Consider the following 17640-nt stretch of genomic DNA (forward strand, 5'->3'; position numbering starts at 1 on the left):
TTCAGTAAGGCACACATTGAGAATGGCCACAAGCGCACCCGCCTGCCTGCCTGCCTTCTTCCCTGGCCGTCTCTCCCTCCCTGCCTCCCGCGCTTTCTCCGTGAGTGTTATCTCTGTCTTTCCGGGACAGGCTCACAGATCTGCGTCACTAGACTTTGTAATGCTTCCCTCTAACAGAGCGATGACAAATGACAGTTTGATATTCTAACACTGCCAAAACACTTTTTCTTCTTCTTTTTCTCCTTTTAAAAATCAAACCATTAAAAAATAAATGCCTGTGACTTGAAGGCTATTGTAATTCCCAGGTCATTAAAATGAACACACAAAAATTAACAACATCCATTAAGAAGGCTTAATTCTCTTTAAGCTATGCCCATATGGGAATTTTTAAAAAATATTTTAACTAAGAAACATACAAACCCGAATGCTTTATGGTACCACATGTGCCCAGTTCATTACGTCACTTTCTTTTTTTTTTTTTTTTTAGTTTTTATTTAATGAATGCATTTTTTTCATAGATACAACTTTAGGCTCTTTCCCCCAACACCGCCCCCCTCCCATCCCCTCTCTCTCCCTCTCCCATCTCCTTCTTCATTATGGTTCACTTTTATATACAGAGAACCAACTCCATGCTAAACATAGACTTCAACAATTTGCACCCATGCACACACACAACATATAGAGTACAGTTTGGGGAGAAAATTTGCAGTCGATTCTCATATTACAATTCATTAGGGACAGAGGTCCTACATGAGGAGCATGTGCACAGTGATTTCTATTGTTCCTTTAACAATTAACACTCCTATTTATGACGTCAGTGATCATCCGAGGCTCTTGCCACGGGCTGCCAAGGCTATGGAAGCCTTTTGTGACCATAGATTCCATCGGTATTTGGACACGGCCATGAGCAAAGTGGATGTTCTCTCCTCCCTTCAGAGAAGTCACGGCCTTTTAAGAAGCCTGATTTTTCAACTAATGATTGACTTCTTAATTCTTAATTGCAGCTTTCACACAGGTACGTTTGGTTGTTTTAAAGTCCAAATGTTTATATTTCGGGACTATGTGGACCTGAGTGTTGAACACACAAGAAAGGAAATGCATTGAAGGATGCAACTGAGAATGAACGACATAGCTCATTCCCACTACCAAGGAGAATGAACAACATAGTACAAGATTGGCCCCCTTTCCTCTCACACCACATATTCCAACCAGACACGAGGTGCTTTTAACACGACTGTTAAAAGGCTGGCCTTCTGACCACTTGAGTATTTTGAAAGACTGTAGATGCCCGGATGGAATGCCATACTGCTTTGGAATTTCACATTGTAGAATAAAAACACAGACACAATGCTGAGGGCTCTTATTTGCTGGCCACTCTTAGACTCTAACAACAGCTACTGCCTTGTTATCTAAGAGTACACAGCAGGCACCCATGGACTTCATGCTCCAGCATTTCTGGGTACCTCAAAAATCAAATTTGGGGGAGGGGACTTTAAAATGTTTGTGGAAAATGGAATTAAAACATAAGTTTATTTTAGTGCAAAAATATTTTAAATTTATGCATACTCCTATCTTGTCATGTAATCACAAATTCTAAGGTACTAGCCAGGCCGCCTCTTAAGTCATTTCAATCCCTCTTCACTCTGATGTCCTCTGGCCTGCCTTGCTCTATATCCCATTAGCTTTCTAACTGGGGGACCCCAAAGAAATCTAAAGTTTGTTGAGAACCTCAGGACATGTCAGACAGCTTCTGTGAGCAACCTCCCAAGTGGTGCCAGTCACCATTTACTTCTTAATTCTACTAAAAGCAGAAGCTGCCATCTTACATTGGAAAAATACAGATGCTTTCAATACCAGGCTTAATTTGTTTGGTTCTCTGCTACTGTTCAAATATGAGGATTCAGGCTACTTAAAACTTCCATTATGACTTTTCATTTCCTTACCAGGTGTGAGACTTGTAGTTCCAACAGATTCCTGATCATTTTCATAATTAATCACTAATTTCTGTGGGTCCACCATTTGGTTTGGAAGGTACACCAAATGGCCACCTCCATTGTCTTCCAACACAAAAGATGACTCTTTCCCAACATGTATTTCCTGGCCAATGAAGCTGGTCTCATCTGCAGAAATCTCACGTGGCTCATCAACAAATCTAGAAAAATAAAACAAAATTTTAGATGAGCCTGGCTAACTTTGGATAATACAAATAAAATATGCAAACAAGTTGAGTTATTCAATTATTTTTTAAAATAAAAAAATTTGGGTGGCGAAAATGTAAATTCATTTCAGTCACATCACTCATTAAAAGTAGTTATATTTATTTTTTAAAAACCTGATTGATAGATAAAAAAGAATTTCCATTTATGCTTCCTTTCCCCATATCTGCTTAATGGCCAATGAAGCACTATTTTGGAGTAAACCAGGTCTGATTTGTGCAGAGTTTTAGATAAATGACAAGAAACCAACCAGATTATTTGTGTGTGGGGGGGGGAGGAGGGTTATGCCTTTAAAATAATTAAATTTTTAAAAATTAAAAAAAGGGCAGAATACACAAGAGCCTTTACTCAGGAAACCTCATTAGCACATGCTGGATGGGCCAGTGCACTTCCAACATTCAATCCACAGTGTCTGGAGCTTCCTACTCACAGGACACCGCTGCTGAGACCTTCCTCTTCTGAGTCGATGAGTTTACAGGCCTCCTCAAGCCCCGGGGGTGGGTACGAGTTGAATCCCCCTGTTGACAGAACAAAATTATAGCCAGATCTTAAAACTAGGAATGAGGTTGTCTGGGCAAAGAGAATCCCATTGGGAATCCTTTTGGAGCAATAAATGTCACTAACATTTCAGCGAAATTTGGCTACTAGCAAAATTTCGCAACTAGCAAGAGCGTTCAAAACTTGAGTTCAGAGTGTTTCAGCAGCCAAAGAATTACTAAGGTCAAGGTAACGGCCCTTCTCCAGCGGTTCATCTCAAGCCAGCTGTGAGGCAGGGACACGTGATTTCCACGTGCTCAGGCCAGCAGAACCTAAGCGATGCTCCAATCGGATTGGCTGAAGCTTTTTCACTGAGCCCTAGGCTACTGGCTCATAGAAAAGGTAATACTTTGTTATGTGTTGCCCTCTCTGCTTCTGCACCACTCAACACTGGTTTCAGACACAAAGAATCACAGAAAAGAGTTTACTTACTGGTCTAAGTAGTAGATCCCATCAATTCCTTCCTGCTGTTGTTCTGTACACTGTGGGATGTTGAGAAGTACAGCATTTTGCCCCACATGTTCAGGAAAATAATGTTTGGTTGGAGGCCTTTGGCCATGGACACATCTCAGAGAACATCTGTGGTTTTATAACAACTGCAGTTACACCTGACCCTTGCAGAGGGAAAAAATTGCAAAGCTGCTCTCATCGCTCACGTGCATGGGAACAGCAAATGTACCAGCACCAAAACTTATAAAATTGGAGCCAGCAGTTTGGAAGAAAATCTCAGAAGTAGTCTTTTAACTCCCGAGAATAAAGCGGTAGTGGAAAGTCACCGGGATGTGTTTGATCACATTGCTCAGGTGTGAGGGAAAAGGCCGATGGCTCTATAATACCACTAGCATTGAGTCACTTTAGAGTTTTTTTAGAATGTTGCAATATCATCAGCCTTGATGTCACAAAGAACAATACTGCATGGAAAAGATGGCTACCAACACTCTAAATCAGAAAGCAGCTTACAAAGGGCAAATTCGGAATGAGAAGTTTCATGAATGCCTTAATCTGTCTGTTTCACAGTACTTCCTTTTCACACATGCACAGGAGTGATACGCAGTAGGATATGGATGCAGCTACTGAAATATCATGTTGTACCCAACGAACACACACAAGGATTTGTTCAGGTTATCAAAAAGAAAAAACCAACTAAATGATGACTTACGTCGGACTGAGTATATAAATGGCTTTAGGAACTTCACAATGTAATTCAGTTCTGCTTTATGTATTCTCCCAAGCTGTATTAAATGGTGATCGAGTGGGTGGCTGGCCAACTCCTCCAGGTCATCTCTAGGTGCAGGGCCCAGGGAAATGACAAATATGACATAGCCTTGACACTTGGCCCTCAGTGCCATCTTTTTTACAAATTCCCGTCTCTCATGGTTCTCTCCAGCTGAGACCACTAATATGACCTTGTGTCTTCTTATGTTGGGTGTTTCAGAAAAGAGATTTTCCATGGTCCACAGTAGGGCATGGCCAATGGTGGCTTCTCCATTTAACTGCTGCAGGGAATTCTGGATGTAGTTCTTCATCAGGGCTTGGTTGCCATACATTGTGAAGTCAAACTCCGTTTTTACTGTACTCGTATTTCTCCTGGAACTTCCCGAAGCAGAATAGCTCAACAAGGCAATCCTATCACCGGAATTTGAGATTAAGGGGTCTGAAGCAATATTGAAGTTGTCAATCGTTAGGCTCACCATGTCTTTCACAGCCTTAAACTCATCACTTGCTACATGCCGAGAATTGTCTATAAGAAAGGCTATGTCCATGTATGATTCTTCAGTCAAGAAAATATCTTTTGCACAGGCATTTGGAAAACATTTATCTGGAAACACAGAGATGCATCATTGGTTCAATAGTGGCACGAATGCACTGTTGTTTGATATTTTCATCAAGCAACCCAGTGACTAATTACCAAGAATTCACAATCTGATCAACCCTCCTCAATGCCCCCAGCAGATAATTCGGGAAGATCTTGGTTGAAAGCAAATGCAGGTAGCATGCACAAGTCATTTCCAAACTCATTTAGAAAAGATTTTCAACATTCCAGAAGTTTTTGATACAAACTACCAAACTGTCCCCATCAACTGAGATAATTTTCCAAACGAATTTCCTGGAAACCCCAAACATGATGGAGACGGAAATCCTGACATATGGTGTTGGAAAACTGGGACACTGAAAATAGAAACAATCAAAAATAGAAATTCCTGACAAAGCTGGATTCCATCATTCATCCAGAGGGCATCTCATCTTTTCAGCACAGTAAATTCTTCTCGTTGGTCTTACCATAGCACAGTGTGCAGCGCTGAAGTCTGTCTAATGGTTCATATTCTCCATCTGGAGGAACTGGAATCACCTGGAATGTTCCAGTGTCATCAAACTGCATTGAAAAAGAAGTAAGGGCTTGTTTGCTCACTTCCTTTAGTTATTATGAGGAAGGCTTCATGCACCCACTTTAAGGATTAGTTTGAAAAATACTCATCTATTCAGTGTGTCTGCGCTCACACACACACACACACACACACCCTCCCTTTTTCTTTCTAAACATAATCCAGGGCTGTTATTGTGGCACAGCCAGTTAAGCTGCCACTTTCGATGTCAGCATCCTACTTCAGAGTGCTGGTTTGGGTCCTGGTTACTCCACTTCTGATCCAGCTCCCTGCTAATGTGCCTGGGAGGCAGCAACAGATGACCCAAGTACTTGAACACTTGTTTCCCATGTAGCAGACCCACACAGAGTTCCAGGGCTCCTGGCTTCTGCCTGACCCACCCTTGGCTATTGCAGACATTGGGGAATGAACCAGCAGATAGAAAATCTTTCTCTTTCTGTCTCTCACTCCCCATCTGTCACTCTACCTTTCAAATAAATAAATCTTTAAAAAACACACATAATCCAAAAATGTATGTTGTGAATAGGTATCAGCATCACTACTTTGTAATGAGCAACTTGCCACACATCAACTGACACACTCACTCACTGGGCAGGCAGCAAGAGTTCTTGTCTCCAAGCCTGCAGCTCTGGACTGAACTGCTATTTGTTTCTGATCATGCACTAGCGAATGATCCTCCACACACCACCTCCTGAAGTTGGGACCTGTAGAGACTTTGCACTCACAAGTTTCTTATAGGAAGCTCTTTAGGTTGTAACCCCAACCATTCCCACCTGACTCTAAACAGAAGGTACATCTTTCAGATGTCAGGCAGACTGTCCCAAGTACAGTGTAAAGTCTATTTCAAAAAGCAGAACACACATTTATTCAAAATTCTTGATAGTACATGCCCCGATTTCATATTGCTTAATAACTTTTTCAAAATACACCCTGAAATGGGCAATATGCAACACTCATTCATTCGAGTAGATAACCATGTATTAGACATTTAGGCTGAGTGAAGCACACACTTGAATCCTGATGACGGAGCTCGAGAGCCCTCAGGTTTGATGAAGGCATTTCTCAGGCCTTTTCTCTTCCTGCCACAGCAAATTAAAGGGCTGGAAAAGCCACGCCCTCTGCTCCTCTGGGAGTGCTGAGCATTTGCAAACTGTTCTAATCAATTCAGCACCATGGTTAGAAAGAGGGAGGCATTACTGCATTCTTACTCTCTGCTTCTTAGAAAATTGCATATCCTGGGTGTGCTTTCTGTATATATTTTTTTATTTATTTGACAAGTAGAGTTATAGACAGTGAGAGAGAGACAGAGAGAAAGATCTTCCTTCCATTGGTTCACCCCCCAAATGGCCACTACGGCCAGAACTGCACCGATCCAAAGGCAGGAGCCAGGTGCTTCTCCTGGTCTCCCATGTGGGTGCAGGGCCCAAGCACTTGGGCCATCCTCCACTGCACTCCCTGGCCACAGCAGAGAGCTGGACTGGAAGAGGAGCAGCCGGGAATCGAACTGGTACCCACATGGGATGCCGGCGCTGCAGGCGGAGGATTAACCAAGTGAGCCACAGCACCGGCCCCTCTTTCTGTATTTTTTAAAAAGATTTATTTTAGGCCGGCGCCGTGGCTCACTAGGCTAATCCTCCGCCTAGCAGCGCCGGCACACTGGGTTCTAGTCCCGGTCAGGGCGCCGGATTCTGTCCCAGTTGCCCCTCTTCCAGGCCAGCTCTCTGCTGTGGCCAGGGAGTGCAGTGGAAGATGGCCCAGGTGCTTGGGCCCTGCACCCCATGGGAGACCAGGAGAAGTACCTGGCTCCTGGCGTCGGATCAGCGCGGTGCGCCAGCCACAGCGCGCCAGCCTTGGCGGCCATTGGAGGTGAACCAACGGCAAAGGAAGACCTTCCTCTCTGTCTCTCTCTCTCACTGTCCACTCTGCCTGTCAAAAAATAAAAATAAAAAAATTTATTTTATTTATTTGAAAGACAGAGTTACATTTATATATATATTTATATATATAGGAGGAGCTTTATAAAGTTCATGTAAACTAGAATTAAAAGATAAATTTATATTGGTGCAAAAGTATTTTGAAACCCATATATAATTTTTTCTTAGCATGCATTTCCCATGCAGTTTTTGAAGAGTCCCTCATATATACACTACTGTGTATTAGTATTTACTTGTAAATACTTAGTATTTAGAAGTTGTTGTAGTTCTAGCATTAGGTGTTAGTGTAAATGCTAGTGTTAGTGTCAATTCACTATATATATTTATATACATAATATATATATTTATATATGTAACTCTGTCTTTCAAATAAATAATATATAATATATGCACAATATATAATACATAATTATATATTAAATATATATAATTATATTTATATATTTATAAATATATAAAATATATAATTATATAACATACTATATATAATATATATTATGTGTATATATATATATATATAGAGAGAGAGAGAGAGAGGGAGGGAGGGAAGTCTTCCATCCGCTGGTTCACTCCCCAAATGACCGCAATGGCTGAAGCTGTGCCGATCTGAAGCCAGGAGCCAGGAGCTTCTTCCAGGTCTCCCACGTGAGTGCAGGGTCCCAGGGACTTGGGCCATCTTCTACTGCTTTCCCAGGTGCATTAGCAGGGAGCTGGATCAGAAATGCAGCAGCTAGGACTCGAACTGGCACCCCAATGGAATGCAAGCACTGTAGGCCAGGGGTTTAACCTACTGTGCCACAGTGCCACCCCTCTTTTTGTATTTGACCTTGTTGGTCTCCTAATCGAAGACTAAATTCTGACTTGAGAACCCAAGAAAGTTTATTTACAGGAGTAAACAACATGTTCTTCAACCATTCATTCATCCACTCAAAAAAATTTATTAAATGCCTAGAATGCTACAGGTACACTTTGAGGTACTAGGGATACAGAAATGACTAAAACAGTTAAAACTTCCACCTTATATGCTAATAGCAAGAGATATATCATAAACATACCAACAAAGTAAATATTATTTAGTATGTGGAGAGGAGATAATTTTTATACCAAAAATAGAGTAATAGCAATGGGAAACATTGGGGTAACATTTAAATAGAATCCACTGAGGAAGAGACATTTTACAACCATTCAAAAGAGGAGAGTGAGAAGTCATATCTAGGGCAAGAGAATTTCTGCAGGGGCACAATCAGGCCAGGTCTCTGGGGAAGCAGGGGGTGTGCCTGGCTTGCTTGGGAGCTGGAGATGGGGACAGTGTGCATGGGATGGAGTGAGGGAGAGCAAGAGATGGGAGAAGTGAGGTCACAGAGATTCCAAGGGGACAGGTGTGTGCAGAAGGTTCAAATCCTTTGGAATATTGCAGGCTGTAATAACGACCTTAGCTTTAAATCTGAAAGAAACGAGGAGAAGGTGTTGAGCAGAGGACTAGCCTGGGAGTTTGGGTCTTACAAGGATTACTCTGGCTGCAGCATTGAGATAGACTTAGCAGGGCAAGAATGGACGCAAGGACATTAATGAAGAGGTGATGATCACATCCGGGGAAGAGATAATGGGGGCTTGGATTAAATGCCAAAGATGGAGGTGCTAGCAAGTGTCAAATTCTGAATACATATTTTATGAATGACATTAACACTAGCACTTACACTAACACCTAACGCTAGAACTTTAACAGCTTCTAAATACTAAGTATTTACAAGTAAATACTAATGCATACTAGTGTATATATGAGGGACTCTTCGAAAATTGCATGGAAAATGCATCTTATGAAAAAACTATATATGGGTTTCAAAATCCTTTTGCACCAATATAAACTTATCTTTTAATTCTATCTTTTAATTACATGAACTTTACAAGGCTCCTCCTATATGCACTTTAATAGGTGTAATCTATACAATATGCATATATACACTTTAGTAGACACTCACAGGTATACATGTTAAATACACGCTCAAATTGAGGAGGTTTTTGTATAAGCAAAGGTGAGGAACCATGGATGGTGGCAATGAAAAGGATGGGGTTATTATTAACTGGAATGGAGAAGGCTGTGTGTGGTACAAGTTTCGGGGAGAAAATCAGAGTTATGTTTTGGACCTGGTAAACCTGAATTAGCCATTAGAGACACAGGTGAACCGTTGGGTAAGTTTTATGCTTATGGGTCTCTAGTTCAGGGCCACAGTCAAATTTAAAACACACATTTCCACCATTGAACATATTTATGACATGGGCCAGGGCCAGGACCAGACCAAGTACACACTGAGAAGTGGGCTCAAATAGGCTTTGGGTAGCAGAGGCATTTTGTGTTTGGGAAGTGAAGAGGTATCAGAAAACTGAGACAGGGAGGGAGTGGCTAAGGAGACAGGAAAGGAACCAGGAAGAGGGGCTTGCTGAGAGTGAGGGAGAACCAGGAGTCCATGTAACAGCCGGGTCAGCAATACCGCATGCTGCGGCTAAGGGATGTGGGCCAGAGCAGCACTGGGTTCCAACATGGAGGCCACTGCTGGCCTTGACGAGAGGCATTCAGGAGGGCTGTAGGGCAGAAAACACCTGGGTGAGGTCAAGAGCGATGAAGGAGAAGCACTGGGGACAGCAGAAGTGGAGTGTGCTTTCCCAGGAGATCACGAGATGGGGAGCCAAGAAATGGGAAGCGGCTGAAGAAATGGGCAAAACGTTGGTTCAGGAAAGTTTTCTGCCAATTAGAACAATCTGTAAATAGAGAAAAGTTCTTTTCTCATAGATGGATGTTCTCTTCCAGCAACAATAAAAGGTTAATGCTTTAGGGGAATGCGATTACCTAATAACTGCACACTTTGTCAAACTTTACAGCAAAGTTCATAGGTTGATTAAATATTCACATATATATGCTATAAAGAAAAATTTAAAAATTAAAGATGTATATTCTATAAAGAAAATCAGGATTATAGAGTCAATCTCCTAAAGTTCACAAATTTTTTAAAAGATATATTTATTTATTTGAAAGTCAGAGCTACAGAGAGGCAGAGGCAAAAAGAGAGAGGTCTTCCCTCTGCTAATTCACTCCCCAAATGGCAGCAATGGCCGGAGCTGGGCCAATCTGAAGCCAGGAGCCAGGAACTCTTCCAGGTCTCCCATGCAGGTGCAGGAACCAAGCACTTGGGCCATCTTCCTCTGCTTTCCAAGGGCATAGCAGGGAGCTGGATCAAAAGAGGAACAGCCTGGTCTTGAACCAGCACCTATATGGGATGCTGGCACTGCAGGTGGTGGCTTTACCAGCTACACCACAGTGTCTGCCCCTACAAATGTTTTAAAAATTCAACAATACCCAGGGGAGATTGAAAGTTTAAATTAAATTTGTGATAGGATCTAGAGCTAAGAAGTTAAGGCACAGTATATTGGAGTAGACTTGCCCAAGTTACAGTGCAAAAAGTAAATGAAATAAGGGATGTGAAGAGGCAGCTTCACAGGAAAATGAAAACAGTAAACACAGAGCAGTTACAATGCTGCTTGGGACACTTGCATGCCATATCGGAGTGTCTGAGTTCGAGTCCCAACTCTGCTCCAGATTCCAGATTCCAGATTCCTGCTACAGTGCCCCTTGGGAAGTAGCAGGTGATGGCTCAAGTGGTTAGAAGATCTGGATTTAGTTCCTGGCTCTTGGGAATTTGGGGAGTGGACGAGCAGATAGGAGATCTATCTTTCTCTCTGTGTCTCTATTTCTCAACCTTTCAAATAAATACAGCATGATTTCCCCTTGCTGCAGACATGGCTGTCTCATGGAGAATGTGAAAATATTCAAAGTCATCAAACAATAGACCGAGAGGTTCTTAAGGTTCCTGGGGGGAGGGAAAGGGAGCGTCCATCCCGTGAGAACCTGTAACCCGAAAGTGTCAGTCTCTTGAGGAAATGTTCACAGGCATTGAGTGTTTTGCTGACTTCGGGGGTTCAAGAGCCTCGAACTGCATCCATCACATCATCAGTGAGACATGGCGAGCCGACGACAAGTCCAAGACCCCAGACCAGCACAGGCTCCTGGGGTCCCTCTCCCACGGCCTTTGCAACAGGCAGACCTGCATTCAAAACTTTGTTTAGCCTCTTAGTACCAGCACAGGCTCCTGGGGTCCCACTCCCATGGCCTTTGTAACAGGCTAAACTTTGTTTAGCCGGCGCCGTGGCTCACTAGGCTAATCCTCTGCCTTGCGGCGCCAGCACACCGGGTTCTAGTCCCGGTCAGGGCGCCGGATTCTGTCCCGGTTGCCCCTCTTCCAGGCCAGCTCTCTGCTGTGGCCAGGGAGTGCAGTGGAGGATGGCCCAGGTGCTTGGGCCCTGCACCCCATGGGAGACCAGGAGAAGTACCTGGCTCCTGGCATTGGATCAGCGCGGTGCGCCAGCCACAGCGCGCCAGCCTTGGCGGCCATTGGAGGTGAACCAACGACAAAGGAAGACCTTTCTCTCTGTCTCTCTCTCTCACTGTCCACTCTGCCTGTCAAAAACAAACAAACAAACAAACAAAAAAACAAACTTTGACCTCTTAGTAGCTGCACAAATTGGACAAGGCATGGAACTCTGGGCCTGGGTTTCCTCATTCTTAACATGATGATGACTACTGCACTCATGTCACAGGGTGGTGAGAAGGAGGCTTAGGTAAAGCTCTGGGGACAATGTCCAGCACACACAGCAAAAGCAGTGAAGAGCCCACTGATCCCCCGGATGCCCCACCAATACCACCATCTCAGAAATAAAGCAGTTGCCCAGGACAGTCTTACCCCAAAGGCTTCATCAAGAAAAACTCTTTCGTTGAAAGCAAAGACTGCCGGACTGATGTCCAGGGCACTGAGCTCCATGGTGGCTGTGATGATGGATGACTTACTGGCCGCCTGACCGTTACTGAAAAACACAGCCACCCTTCTCACGTTGGCTCCCGCACCCGTCCTCTTGAAGACATTGCGGGCGACGAACCTCATTGCCTGACCGATGTCACGGGGCTGTGTGGGGACCTGGTATTTTATCTGGTAGAGAAACTGGAGGAGCTGCCGCTTGCTCCGGTAATCAGACCCACGGATGAGGTAGCTGACGTCAGAGTCATAGGAAACCACGGTGACTCTGGCCCCTACAGGACAATTATTTTCCCTGATGTTCAGGTCACTGATAATAGAAGCAATCATGTCCCTTGTCTCGTTAAATCTCCGTTCTGTGATCCCAGAGGCCTGATCCAGGGCAAATACCAGTTCTGTTGGATACACTGGACACTTTTCTTTAAAAAAAAAAAAAAAAAAGTGTGAAGTTATTGTATTGGATAAGAAGCTTTCCCAAACCCTCACCTTTGTTCTAGTGCAGTTGGCTCACATGGAGGTGAGTCAAGTACACCCCCCAGCCCCAGAACAAGGGGCACTCACATGTAAAGAATGGGATGGGCCGGCGCCACGGCTCAATAGGCTAATCCTCCGCCTGCGGCGCTGGCACCTAGGGTTCTAGTCCCAGTCGGGGCACCAGATTCTGTCCTGGTTGCTTCTCTTCCTGTCCAGCTCTCTGCTGTGGCCAGGGAGTGTGGAGGATGGCCCAAGTCCTTGGGCCCTGCACCCGCATGGGAGACCAGGAGAAATACCTGGCTCCTGCCTTCGGATCAGCATGGTGCGCCGGCCGCAGCAGCCACTAGGGGGTGAACCAACGGAAAAAGGAAGACCTTTCTCTCTGTCTCTCTCTCTCACTGTCCACTCTGCCTGTCAAAATAAATAAATAAATAAATAAAAATAAAAATAAAAATAAAGAAGGGGAGGGAACCTTCCCTGGAAACTGGCAGGTGTTGTACAAGGGTAGAGCATTACAACTTCAAGGCTGGCCTCACAGCCCTTCTGAGTCAGCCATTCAAAAGGAAACTGGTGGCAGCTGGGGGGCTGATGGCACAGCTCCCTATCGTGACTGAGGGTGTGGGTGCATGAATCTGTGTGCGTGTTAAAACTGAACACACACAGTGAATTTTACTGGATGTAAATTTTAAGAATGAATAAAAGGGAATTATAACTTGTTGGGGACTTTGAAAACAGCCTCTCCTTGGAAACCTTCAAAATGATGTATTTATGATAAAGTCCGTTGGAAGATTTTCACCCACTTACGCAAGGGCTAGTTATTGACGTCCACTAGGAAATACGTGCACATCTGCCATCAGAGAAACTGTATTGGGAAGGATCATTCTACTACGAGGTATAATTATTACTCTTTTTACAATGTTATTTTGAGAGAGAGAGAGCAAGACATCTCCCATCTTATAGTTCACTCCTAAAGTCTGAACACAGAGAAAGAAAATGATTTTTTTTAAAGAATAAGTATTTTCTTCTACTTAGACTGTCCCACTATCTTCTATCTGGCTAACTCTGAAAGCATTTTTTATTCAAAATATCCCAATGCCAACCGCTGTTCTTAGTAATAGAAATAGGAAAGTGTTAGAGATGTGTTTTAAATCAACAGATTTTACTGTGAATAAACTCAAAATATGAAAGTTGATAATTAACAATAGACTAAAAAACATGAAGTATTCTTAACTTCTTAACCCTACATTAAAATGACTGGCAAAGTGGCTGAAACGTGTCTTCCAGTTCTCCTGGAAGGCAGAATCTATTTCTAGTCTTTCCCTAGTGCCCAGCAGGGTACCTAATCCATTTACATTTAATCTAAATCATGAAAGCTTATTGAGCACCTGCCGTGTACAAGGTATTTTTGTAGAATTAAAGTGAATGACTCCAAACTTTAGGATGAGCTCTGAGACCTTGAGACCTACTTCCTCAGGCCTCTTGGACTCCAGGAGCTCTTGAGGTTGATATAATTGGCTTCAATGCCCCAGTCAACCAGGGGAGCTAAGGCTCCATGCAGCACCGCTGGCGTCCTGGCCCTGGCATGGCCCCAGGCAGGGAGGGTTGACCAGCAGTAGGCACTTGGTGAGAAGACAGGTGTGAGTGTGGGTCAACTGGGGGACAGAAAGGACCGTTTCACCTCTCGGAAGCCAGTACCAGTGGTCCTTTTACTGTTACTTTGCTGACCTCCTTATTTAGTAGAGTCATTGAGCCTTTGACTATAATGTAAGCTAAAATGTTATCTCGGCTGGTGCTGTGGCTTAGCAGGTAAAGCCCCAGTCTGCAGTGTCAGCATTCCATATGGGCACCGGTTTGAGTCCCAGCTGCCCCACTTCCAATCCAGCTCTATGCATGGCCTGGGAAAGCAGTGGAGGATGGCCCAAGTCTTTGTGTCCCTGCTCTCACACGGGAGACCCAGAAGAAGCTCCAGGCTCCTGGCTTCCTGATTGGCTCAGCTCTAGCCATTGAGACTATTTGGGGAGTGAACCAGTGGATGGAAGACCTCTCTCTCTCTCTCTCTCTGCCTTTCCCTCTGCCTCTCTGTAATTCTCCCTTTCAAATAAATAAATAAATAAATCTTTAAAAAATGTTATCTCATAAAAATAAAAAATAAAATATTAAGTTGAAAAAATAAATAAAACAATGACATTAGCAGCTACAGTTATAACCAAAAAACAGAAGTGTCTGCATAGAAAGGAAAAAGTCCTATTTGTCTCAAGAGTAAAAGTTTCTTTAAAATTGGTCTTGTCAGAACATAGGAATTACTCAGGCAAGAAACAGCATGGTAAGGACACTCACCTTTCCAGCAAGCTAAAAAAGGAGAGAGGGACAAAGCGAGAATCTGTTACATTTTTGGAACATACCAAAAAAAAAAAAAAAAAAAAAAAAAAAACAAAATTTCAACAAAGCTTAAGAATTGATTTCAGTCTAATTCCGAATGAGGCTAATTCCTAAGGTACAGGAGTCACGGTTAAAGCACTGAGGAGGATTTCCACAGAACCGTGTTCATCTGTGAACCATCCTTTTCCTCTTGGGAACCCTGGGCAGCGGAATTTCGGCTGAAGCTGAAACACCGATCCATCACTTGCCATGAAAGCAGAACAGATGAGGTGCCGGCAAAACAGCAAGGTAGCTGAAAACAGCAAGGTAGCTGGAATTCGATTTGTTCCACCTCCCATGCAGCCTTCTGAGAGTCACTGGGCAAGGGAGGCTGAGACACGGGCTCAGACTTTCTTTCCTGATGGACACCTGGGGAGCCTGCATTTTCCTGAAAAACCACAGTGATTTCCAGACGCACTTTGCCTTGGGTTGAAACTACAGTCCCTCTGTTTGAGCCATCTCCACACTCAGAGAGAGGGAGCAAGCCTCCTGCCCACCCCCACCCAAGGGAATCTGCTCAGGGAAACAGCACTGCTTTCTCTGCCTGACTCTGCCCACCAGGGCCAGTGTTGATAGACCTTTAAGTAACCACAGACCTGACATTTTCCATGTTCAGTTTACTAGAATCCTTGGAAGCCAGTGCGCGAGCCAGGAGAACAGATTGTATTAGCATGGCCGCACCCTTCCATCCCGCTGTCTGCCAGCACAGGGTCCCCTTACCCTCACAGCCACCTGCTGAGGGCTGAGGGACCAACTGCCCCTCCCAGCCTAAAGCAGATCCCTGTTCTGACGGAGGGCTTGCACGTGCTCGCCTCAAACCCCACTACAGGGCGACAAGCACGGGCTCTCGAAATAATAGTTCTTGCGGGTATGAGTCTGGCAAGGCTGGGGGAACTTGAGGGGGATGGAATTACTTGACATTTTGCGGAATGTTCCTTTGCTATTATTATTAATTTTTCTTTAAAAAATCCTCTTACGTCTCTCTCCAAAACAGTAATCCTCTGGGCCCTCCTGTCTTCTTCTCGGTCCTCCTTGCCCCCCCCCCCACCTGCTGGATCTATTTTATTCTCAGGGGTGCAGTGGGGAGGGCCCTTGTCCTTGTGTGGCAGAGCTGATGCAGGACTGAAGAGTGACTGATGTCAGACCAGGGGATCCAAACCTGCACGGACAGGGTGATGTCATCTAGGATGTGAGGCCCTTAGAACCGGCTCTGAGGTTCTGCCCCTCGGCTTCCTTGTACACTCTAGGGTTGCGTGCTAGCCAGTCAGCACTCTGTGTGGTTAGAGAGCCCAACCCCCTCTGCCCTGACCCCCTCATGTCTGAGCTAACCCCCCTCACTCAATGTTGGAAAACTCCCTCCCAAACTCAAACCCTGCAAGGTCACCCCCCGCCCCCTGCCCCAGCTCACTTATACCTGCCCTTGTCTTCCTTGCGATTCATCCCTTGTCTTGCTGAGGGCTGCAACACCCATGCTTCCCCACAATGGCAATGGCTCTTTCCTTCTTCGCCTCCTTCCTATCCCTTGCACAAACTCCCAGCCTCTGAGGCTCCACCCCACCAGCCTCCCTCCTCTTGTCTTCCTCCAGGTGGCCCACATTAGGTGAGGCTTTCCCATCTCTGCATCACCCGCTCCCCATGCCCTGAGCTTCTGCCTCCAACCCCAGTGCTGCGTCCTCAGGAGCCTCACCTGCCCCCATAATTCTGAGGACCTTCTTCACCTGAGTGACTGAGATCTGCATCTTCTGTCCTGTTCCTGCCCCATTTCGCCAGTGGCCACAGTTCCTGTCACTCAGGGTCTACACAAAGCCCCTCTACCCCTAAAATGCTGGATCTTGGTTTCTTTTCCAATAAACTGATTTCTCTTCAGAATTTCTTCTTCTGCTTCCTCATCCATGTGGCACCAAGTCTCTCCACCTCTAGCCTGGAAGTGATTTTAAACCCACTTCCCTGTTCTTGCCTTGTCGTATGCTTGCAGTGCTATGTTTTACCCATCTCCTTCAGTACGGCCTGTCTGGTTGCAATTATATGAAAACCACAATGAGAAATCATCTAAAATTCTACCACCCTAACAAGATAAACTGTAACATTTTCTTACTTTCACTTCTAGGGCAAGAGGTCTTTCCAGAGTTCATGGAAAATATGTATTTGGGGAGATAAAATTTTTTGCACCAAATAAACTTATCTTTTAATTCCATTTTCCCATGAATTTTTTGAAGTACTCTAGTACTTGTTACATGCAGATAAAAATAATGAACATTCCATTTAATTTTCTGGTTTTAGCTCCCATTTTTTGAATGTCTTTACTGAGTCTTCGTAAAAGCCGGATCTACTTGATGTTTTACCGGAAGATGATGTACCAGAATCTAATTATTCCACAAGTGTGAATGGTCTACATATCTCGTGTTTTTGCTCTGATGAATAACCTTTCAACAACTACGTTGACTGACGTGTTTCCCTTTCTGTTGCTTTATTTCCTTAGGACGAGTTTTCGGGAATGAGCTCACTGGGCCTTTCGCCTTCCTTCTCCCTCCTTCCTAACAAAGACAGCCTCTCCATTTGTTGGCTTTGGTCTTATTCCCTTGCTGAAACAATTTTCTTGCCACTCTCCATTACATGCCCATAACCAGATTCAGTGACCTGTACCCAAGCAGCCTTCAGTAACTACCTCGCTAACCAATGACCCCTCCCTGCTCTGTTCATCCCGTTTAACACCAGGCTTTCTCAGTCCTTTTGCACAGGATTGTTACATGAACATGAGCTAATGGACACACATTAAGTTGGTCTTTGCATCCCATAATGCATGCGTTCTCTCCCA

General features: G+C 44.3%; 2 protein-coding genes across 2 annotated transcripts in view; both read right to left on the reverse strand.

Moving 5' to 3' along the window:
• The window catches only part of COL6A6 (collagen type VI alpha 6 chain), a 318899-nt gene that overhangs the window by 239670 nt on the left and 61589 nt on the right, over positions 1 to 17640 (reverse strand). The window lies entirely within an intron of this gene.
• COL6A5 (collagen type VI alpha 5 chain) overlaps positions 1 to 17640 on the reverse strand; it is a 139358-nt gene that overhangs the window by 30410 nt on the left and 91308 nt on the right. Inside the window, exons 32-37 of the mRNA XM_017346727.4 lie at positions 14745 to 14756; positions 11865 to 12352; positions 5034 to 5127; positions 3913 to 4572; positions 2647 to 2734; positions 1944 to 2152 (exon numbers count right to left, since the gene is read on the reverse strand). Coding sequence (XP_017202216.3) covers positions 1944 to 2152; positions 2647 to 2734; positions 3913 to 4572; positions 5034 to 5127; positions 11865 to 12352; positions 14745 to 14756 — 1551 coding nt within the window. The remainder of the gene's footprint in view (positions 1 to 1943; positions 2153 to 2646; positions 2735 to 3912; positions 4573 to 5033; positions 5128 to 11864; positions 12353 to 14744; positions 14757 to 17640) is intronic.

Source organism: Oryctolagus cuniculus, chromosome 4 (assembly GCF_051225735.1).
Source record: "Oryctolagus cuniculus isolate XC-2025 breed Fujian yellow rabbit chromosome 4, ASM5122573v1, whole genome shotgun sequence".
NCBI lineage: Eukaryota > Metazoa > Chordata > Mammalia > Lagomorpha > Leporidae > Oryctolagus > Oryctolagus cuniculus.